General features: G+C 40.9%; 3 protein-coding genes across 4 annotated transcripts; 2 read left to right on the plus strand and 1 right to left on the minus strand.

Annotated features, from left to right (window-relative positions):
• Positions 1–30: 30 nt before the first annotated feature.
• Positions 31–5,568, plus strand: LOC133835057 (probable cyclin-dependent serine/threonine-protein kinase DDB_G0292550). Of its 2 annotated transcripts, XR_009893511.1 has the most exons (3): positions 31–398; positions 461–4,474; positions 4,543–5,568. XR_009893511.1 is itself a non-coding variant. In XM_062264916.1 (2 exons), exons 1-2 carry the CDS (start codon positions 56–58, stop codon positions 3,484–3,486), a joined length of 3,369 nt encoding a protein of 1,122 aa, XP_062120900.1. In that variant the 5' UTR covers positions 31–55; the 3' UTR covers positions 3,487–5,568. The 2 variants fall into 2 exon arrangements, 1 of the variants encoding a protein (XP_062120900.1); XM_062264916.1 differs by having other exon boundaries at positions 461–5,568.
• A 623-nt stretch (positions 5,569–6,191) lies between these two features.
• On the plus strand, positions 6,192–7,272 carry LOC133835070 (large ribosomal subunit protein uL4m). The gene is made up of 2 exons (XM_062264931.1): positions 6,192–6,945; positions 7,000–7,272. Exons 1-2 carry the CDS (start codon positions 6,269–6,271, stop codon positions 7,217–7,219), a joined length of 897 nt encoding a protein of 298 aa, XP_062120915.1. The 5' UTR covers positions 6,192–6,268; the 3' UTR covers positions 7,220–7,272.
• LOC133835069 (NIF3-like protein 1) lies at positions 7,210–8,303 on the minus strand. Its single transcript, XM_062264930.1, has 2 exons — positions 8,056–8,303; positions 7,210–7,998 (listed from the first exon to the last, which is right to left on the minus strand). The coding sequence occupies exons 1-2, from the start codon at positions 8,293–8,295 to the stop codon at positions 7,273–7,275; spliced, it is 966 nt and encodes a 321-aa protein (XP_062120914.1). The 5' UTR covers positions 8,296–8,303; the 3' UTR covers positions 7,210–7,272.
• Positions 8,304–8,635: the final 332 nt, after the last annotated feature.

Genomic DNA, 8,635 nt, shown 5'->3' on the forward strand with positions numbered 1-8,635 from the left:
AATCTGAACTTTTACTTAGCCTAAGGCGGGAACTCACTGATGAACTAACTTAACTATGGTGGCACCACGCAAAAAGAAACATTCCATCAATCAGTTGTTGCTACGTCGCGCTGTGAGTCGCACAAAACCCTCCAAATTACCAGTTAGTGCTGCCCAAGGCGGACTTCCTTTATATGATGTGTACGAACCGCGGTGTGGCATCTCGGTGCGACCATCGATCGCCAGGGACTCGCATTTAGTGCACATCATGCAGAGCAGTCTCCCCAGCAAGGCGAGGAAAATTCGCAGCAGACGCAACTTTCGCAGCAGTCCGCATCGGAATACGGAGAGAATGTCTTCGGAAGGAGGGAAAAAAATCAAGACCCTATTACAACCTTGGCGAAAGCTGCAGCAAGTTGGTAAGTAGCTAGAGAAAGACCAATAAACAGCTCAATCAGAAACCTTTCGTCCAACTTTCTAGCAATGCCATCAAGCCACAGCATGAAGCCACGTTCCCGTGCCAGTTCAGTGGGATATCCCTCTAGCTGGAATTTTGAAACTCCGCGGAACGAAAACGTGATCATAATGCAAGAACACAATCAACATACTAGGAAGCCCTTGGGTCGATTTAACGATAGCAGCATCCAATGCACACTGAAGAGTAGCCAAACAAGAACACGCTCAAAGGGTTCGGCACAGACGCAAACAACTTTGGACCCCGATTTGCCAACGGAGAATTCTTCTCAAATCGAATTGAACAGTCATCAGTTGCAACAGCGTCATTTATCGCCCACAACAATTGCAGAAATGAATAGGCTTTTAATTCGAAATCCATTGGTCCCAAAGACTTCCAGAAAACCAGAGATGCAACCCCATCGTGTGTTTAGCGGTGATGCAAGTTATAGTATTCCTTCATATCAAAAGAAGAAAAACTACGGTGGTTATACACCATCAGAAGTTAGTTCCGAAACGATGCGAAAATCCATGGACATAGAAACCCAACCTTCAGAACGGTTGAGTCGTATTGAGAAAATCAGTTTGCCACCCTCGACAAATGGTCGCAAAACTAAAGTGAATCATTGGAATTCGGGCATGAAATGCGCGTGCGCAGCCACCATAAGCAGAAAGAGTCGACCTGCTTGCAATTGCGATGAAGTCAAGAAACCTGGCGGAACTTGGAGACTAAGACTTGCCTCAAGAGATGAATTAAAGTCTTATGAAGAAGCCGAGATGGTCGACACCTGTCCAATATCATGTGGGGAAAATCGTCACACAATGGATCTTTCACAATGGGATCAAGGAATACGGCCTTCAGATCCGTATAAAAAAATGCGGCGTTCAGGACAGTATAAAGAAAATGAGCTTTCAGAAAATTCTCAAGATTCGGAGCACTCAGCATCTGAGATGGATGAAAATAAAAATTTAATGAGGACAGGCGTGCCGGAACACAGGTCCTCCTCGGGCTTATCCAAAAGGAATGTGGGCTTTGAGCACGGACAATTCAATTGTTGTCAATGTGCTAATGCCGAAACGCAAACTCTGCGAAAGGGTTCCATGGCCGGAAAGAGTTCCAAAGAAACTGAAGACTTCAAAGATTGCAACTGCAGGTGCGACGATCAAGAGATTATAGCGGAAACGGAACAAGAACTCCCCGAAGACACGGCCCTTAAATCTCCAAAACAATCTGATATGTCGTCTGAAGAACGTGGTTCAAGAAGCAGAACGAGCAAAAAATCCCTTGATTCGGTGAAATTGAAAAAGAGTACTTCGAATAAGTCACTCGATTTGGATAATTCCAGCCGAAAGTCATTTAATGCGGATAAATCCCGAAAAAGCCTAAGCTCAGTTGAAGATGATTTTGAAAATCGAAAATCATATTATGAGAATAAACCTCGAAAAAGTGCAAAGTCAACTGCTGATGATTTTAAAAATAGAAAGTTAAACTATGGGGATAAATCGCAAAACAGCTCAAGTCCGAATGCGGATGATTTTGAGAACAGGAAGTCATTTTATGCGGATAAATCGCGAAAGAGCGCGAAGTCAACTGTTAATGATGATGAAAATCGAAAATCGTTTTATGGGGATAAATCGCGAAAGAGCTCAAAGTCAGTTGCTAATGATTTTGAAAATAAAAGATTAGTTTATGGGGATAAGTCACGAAACAGCACAAAATCAACTGTTAATGATTTTGAAAATAGAAAATCATTTAATGGGGGTAAATCCCGAAAGAGCTCAAGTCCAACAGATAAAGGTTTCGCAAATCCAAAGTCATTTTATGGGGATAAATCCCGAAAGAGTTCAAGTCCGACAGCTGATGATTTTGAAAATAGAAAGTCATTTTATGGGAATAAATCCAGAAAGAGTCAAGACTCGAGTCCGACAGGTGATGATTTCGAAAATCGAAAGTCATTTTATGGGAATAAATCCCGAAATAGTCAAGACTCAAGTCCGACAGCTGATGATTTCGAAAATCGAAAGTCCTCTTATAAAGATAAATCCCGAAACAGCGCAAGTCCAACTGCCGATGATTTTAGAAATTCAAACACAACTGGGTTAGATTATGGTAACCTGACTTGTGAATATCCGCAATGCCCAGCTTGTTGCTGCTGGAATCAATGTTGGAACAACTACCCCACTTGTCTATATAATCAGTCGTGTTATAGCCAACAACAAGATGCGATGAAGAATAATTATCAAAATAGAAACAATTATCAGATGACCTGCAAATGTGCTACAGCAACAACGCAAACTTCATATACCTCAAAAGTATTACAGAAAAACCGCAAGGATGCGCAAAAAGATCCTCAGCATGCTTCTGAACCTGATGATCCCCAGAGAAATCGACGTGTTAGTTATACCGGCTCGGATTCTAGTCCAACGTCTCAGGAACCCACAGCTGCTGAAGTAGATAATGCTAACAAAAATTCTGTAAGAGAAAAGGTACCAATTGATTCGAAAAATGAGGAGGTTAAATGCAACTGTAAATGCCCCAATTGTGGAATTCTATTCAATACCAAACCAAATATGAAAGCAGACAAAATATCGACACATAAGAGAAACAGCAATGCGAGGCCTGAAGCCACAACGATTTCAGATAGCAATCAAATACCAGTGCGACCTACAACCCCTGAGAATACAACAGTTCCAACACCATTGACAACTCGAACCATGATAGGTAGCGACAAAAAGTCAAATGAATTTAATAACAATACAACTGAAAACTGTCGCACCAATCCCAGATGCATTGCCGCTAACTGCGGTCAAAGTTTCGACAATTCAAATCAATTCAACAATTCCAATGTGTCTAATGCGGCTATAGATGAAAATTGCAATGTCAATCAAATAATTGAGATATTGCAGAAGACAGTTGTCGGATTGGAAGAACAAAAGAAAATATTAAGTCAAGCGGTGCGAAATCTAAATACAAATCAAAACAATTCTAATAATCTTGCTGAAGATTTCCCAGATGAAAACGATGAGGGGAAATTACCCCCACGAAAAAGATAGAAACCGTTTTCCGAATGATACTGATGGCTATACTGTGAATAAATCAAAAGATAAAAACAGTAAGATCGGCAAATATTGGCAGCAATCACAGAAAGCTTCATCCAAAAAAAATACGACTAAAACGAAGTATGCGGATTGCTATGAAAACTGTCCAGGATTGCAAATGAATGGATTTAATCCTGATGACTGTCCATGCAACACTCGGAGGCGCAGTGGCAGCGCTTACCCCAGCTTTGAAAAGGGCAAAAAAATATTGCTACAACACCTTCAATTTGGGCCGATTTCTTAACACAAACCGATCAGCTTTGAAGAATATTCTTTTAAAGCCTCGGCAAAAGAGTAGGGAACCAACTTTGCATCAAATATTTAGCGAGGAGCCTTGTTTACAGGTTCGACAACATAGTGAGTTCTTGAATAACAAGAATTTAAAATATTTGGATGTTCCAAAACAGAATAGCTACGAACGAAATATTTTAATAGCTTTTGAGCAAAAGAAAGCTGCATTGGAAAAATGCAAAGAACAAGAACTATATTATGACGAATCTTCAGATTGTGAAGATCCAGAGGAAATAGAGGAAAGCTGCTGGAATTCCAAATGTAAGCGTCGACAGAAAGAACAATCTGAACAAACAGATCTATCTATTCGATATGCAAACGACGACAGAGATAGTTCTGATTGTGGGTTGGCTTTCTGTAGAGCACGCAATGTCTCTACTAGAAGGAAAACAAGGCACATGGATTCATTTAATATATCTACCAAATATAGCAATAGTAATTGTGGCTGCAACAATCAACCTCATCATCGAGGCATAACCAAGCGAGTAGACCCAATTGTCAAATACTCAATTCAGCATTTACCTGATTACAATGAGGGTCTCCCAAGGTCAAGTAAAAATACAGCTTCACATAAATGCTATTTTCGGAATAATGATAATACATCGAGGAAAACTCAACAAGGCAGAAGTCCAAGCGAGGCTTCTAATTCCAGGTTAGTTTATAAAGATCAACAACAACGTAGAGAGCAGTCTTCAAAATATCAATGTTTTTGCGAAATAGATTCCGCCGCTTATAAAAACAATACAAAAGTATTGGACAAATGTCACTGCCCAAAGATTGCTGAACCACCAAGGCCCTCAAAAACGTCAAAGGATATAGACAACAAAAGATCATCAAAAGAATTTAAGAAGAAAGAATCATCAAAATTATTTCCACTTTGCAAAAAGGATAAAAAAGATGAACCCAAGACCCCTAAGCTCAAACCCTCAAGGAATTCAGTAATCATTAAGAAAAAGTCATCAAGCATATTTCCTTGTCGCAATAAAGAAAAAGAAGAAAAGCCAAGCACTTCAAAAGAATTGAAGAAGAAAGAATCATCAAAACTGTTTCCACTTTGCAAAAAGAATAAAAAAGATGAACTCAGCACTCCAGAACCCAAAACCTCTAAAGATTCTGTGGGTATAAAAAAAAAAGGATTCTCAGGTCTCTTCCCATGTTGCAGTAAAGCAGAGAAAGTCACGACAGAAAAGAACATCTCAAAAGAACGACAGAAAACCTCAAAAGAATCAGTAGACCTAAATAGGAAAAAAACTTCAAATCTCTTTTCTTGTTGCAATAAGAAAAGCAAAGAAAAGCCAGAGCCAAAGACTTCTGAGGATCTTCACAAACCTAACCGAAAGAAATCCCGGATATTCAAGTGCTTCATTCAAACAAATAAAGAAAAAAAAGAGGAAACTGATAAAGAGAAGAAGCCAAAGAAATTGTCACCGAACCTCTTTGCATGTTTCAGTCGAACAGATAGGCAAAAGAAAGAACCGCAAAACCACCCTGATCAAGAGAAGAGTCCAAAGATAAAACGATCTGGTCTGTTCACGTGCTTCAATAAATCAAATAAAATGCCTTCACCAAAGGAACCAAAGACATCGGAGGAAACTGTTAAACGACCAAAACCTAAGCAAAAATCAAGTCTCTTTCCTTGCTGCCATAAACCAACAAAGCCAGCCGAAAAGTTGCCACCAAAATCACCCGAGGACCATGAAAAGAAGCAAAAGCCAAAAAACATTTTTCCATGCTGCGCTAGAAAAACGAAAACTCTCCCTAAAGAATCGAAAAAGTCAGAGGAAAACGAACACATTTCAAAAGCAGAGCTGCCTCAAGAAAAATGTTCTTGCGAAGATTTGCCAAAAGAAATTCAAAAAACTAATCAAGAGTGCCCGTGTGACAAAAAAGTTGAACTTAAAGTGCTTTACGATTCGAGCTACAGATTTGGAAAGAATCGAAGCGACGTTGATAACAACAACACAGACTGCGAATGTGAATGTGAAATAAATGAAAAAGTCAGCTTACCGCCTCTTCAAAATCAAAACGCCGTACAGAACAACACAGACCGCGAATGTGAATGCGAAAAAAATGAAAAAGTCAACTTACCGCCGCCTCACGACAGTCACAATAACTTCTTCACCATGTTGCAATAGAGTACGCCTTTTGGCAATCCTTTTATAATGCCAGTAGTTGGCCAATCCAAATCGCACATAACAAATCAATTAATAAAATTCACTAATTTTTTTTTTCCCGGTCACAGTCTTTTGATTAGCTTTCGATGGAAAGTCTGGTTATCCAATGTGACCGCTGGATAGTTAGACCAAATATACCAAGTGTTGCTGGCTTGCAAATATACCATCAACGCTCATGTTCAGTTGGTATAGTATAACAATCGGTCGACAAAAATCTATCGATAAGTCAATAACATCAACAATTGGGCCTGTCCGTCCTTAATTGTTGAAAAATGTTGAATTTCTTAAATAAAACGCGACAAGTGTTGTATCCCGGTGTGCGCAATCTGTCAAACACGCTTGCAGCTCACCAAAGCAATGTTAGCTCCGAAACGACAGCAGTGGCGGGTGATAAAATTGCAGTACCAAAACCGGCGCTAATTTTGCCACAGAACTACAAAGATTATGCGCCGGTAAACAAGAACAGTGCACGCCAGGCATGGATTGAGAATGTGGATGCTGTGAAGGAGCGGAAACTGGGTCTCATCGAACTGCATCCCGATGTGTTTGCAGCTCAGCCGCGTGTCGACATCATACAGGAGAATATCGAATGGCAGCGCAAGTATCGTTATGTAAGTCTGGCGCACACCAAAACACGCGCCGAAGTTCACGGCGGCGGTCGCAAGCCGTGGCCACAAAAGGGACAGGGTCGCGCTCGTCATGGCTCTATACGCTCGCCACTGTTTAAGGGAGGTGGCATTAGCCACGGTCCACGTTCGCCCACCACACATTTTTATATGCTGCCGTTTTATAAACGTGTTTTGGGTCTAACCTCGACATTGAGTGTTAAGCTCGCCCAGGATGACTTGCATGTGATTGAAAACGCTGAGATTCCCACACGCGATGCACAATTTCTGAAGGATCTGATAAAGGAGCGCAACTGGGGACCCTCTGTGCTGATTATCGACAAGTAAGTTGGTATCAAATGCAAAATTTTAAATAAACAATTTGTTTTGCTTTGCAGGCAAGATGAGTTTCCGGAAAACATTTGCTATGCCACCGATTATCTGGGCTACGTGAATCTGATGCCTGCGTATGGACTGAACGTCTATTCAATGCTGAAGCACGACACTTTGGTACTGACTGTAGACGCCGTGAAGCATTTAGAGCAGCGTTTGCTGTACCAACTGCATCGCAATGATGCAACGAGCAAGGGCGGCAAATTCAAGTTGGATCAAGTTTAAGTTTAAGTTGCGATTGTAATTATATAACATTAAATGCGTTTGTTAAACCTCAACTACTGTTGAATGCTCTGTGCGCCTTGAGCATCGCCTCTGATTACTGTTTGCAAGGGATCTTTATCCTTTTCCGATATAAACAATTCACAGGCGCCCTCAAGACGTTCGCTTAGAAGCGCCTTAAATTCCTTAAGATATCCACGTTCCGAGTTGCTGTGGTTGCACAACAATACTGTGGTACCATTGTGATTGAAGTCGAGTAACTCATGATGCGACATTTCACCCGTAATCATCACATCCGCCTGCACACCGCGCAACAGCGATCCTCCAGAGCCGGCACAAATGCCCACAGTGCTCACTTGTGATTTCGCATGGTGCTCTACTGCATAAGCCACATGGACGCATTGCTGTATGTGCTCCTGCAGCGCTTGCACCAACTGCGAGATGGTCATATTTGTGTCCACTAAGCGTCCCGATCCAGTCCCCGGTTCGGCACCTACCTCAGGAACCAAAGGCTTTATGCCCTTGATGTCCACAGCCTTAGCCAGCCAATCGTTTACGCCACCCAACACCTTATCCCAGGCGGTGTGTGGAGAATAGAGCGCTATGGAGTTCAGTAAACACGAGGCAACTACGCGTTCCTTCCAATTTGATTGTGTGATCCGCGTCAGTGGCCGAAAAATTGGCGGATGATAGCTAATTATCAGATCCACATTCTTCTCCAGAGCTTCGCCCATAACGGGCTCTGTGAGATCATTAGTAAGCAATAAGCGCTGCACTAATTTCTGCAAATAGAAGAATTTATTACTTTAATAGTAAAATTATGTTTAAGAATTATTTACATTTTTAGTTGGCTCGATCAGCAGTCCCACGTTGTCCCATTTTTCAGCCAGTGAGGTAGGAGCAAAGCTTTCTAGCTGTTTCACCACCTGCTCAAGTTTCTGTCCACTAAAACTGGCCATTTTCCGCAGACTGCCCACACAACGTAACATAAAATTCTTTTTTCTTTTATAAATTACAATTTCATGAAGCTGTACGCACAATAAATGTAATAAATAAAGCTCTACGCAACACTGGCACATTATTGCACTTTCCAGCCCTGGTATCAGTTTGGCGCTCAATTAATACAAGTTTAGGTAGCACTGAAATATTTAATTATAGCTCCAGTTCCTCACAAAAAATTGGCGCTCAATTAAAAATTCAACTGTTGGCTTGTATTGCGCATTTGTATTATTGTTGCAATTTTATGAAATTGTACGCAATTATTAAAAATAAAATAAATTCTTTCACAAATAAAGATAGCCGATGGCGATGAAGTCTCTCGTATTATGATCTTGGCATCAATAATGATTAGTGTGATCGAATGACTCATTTTTGGGTTTTTTGATTGCACAAAAAAATACCTCGAGATTATCGTGATGT

This window comes from Drosophila sulfurigaster, chromosome 2L, assembly GCF_023558435.1.
Source record: "Drosophila sulfurigaster albostrigata strain 15112-1811.04 chromosome 2L, ASM2355843v2, whole genome shotgun sequence".
In the NCBI taxonomy this organism is placed as follows: Eukaryota; Metazoa; Arthropoda; class Insecta; order Diptera; family Drosophilidae; genus Drosophila; species Drosophila sulfurigaster.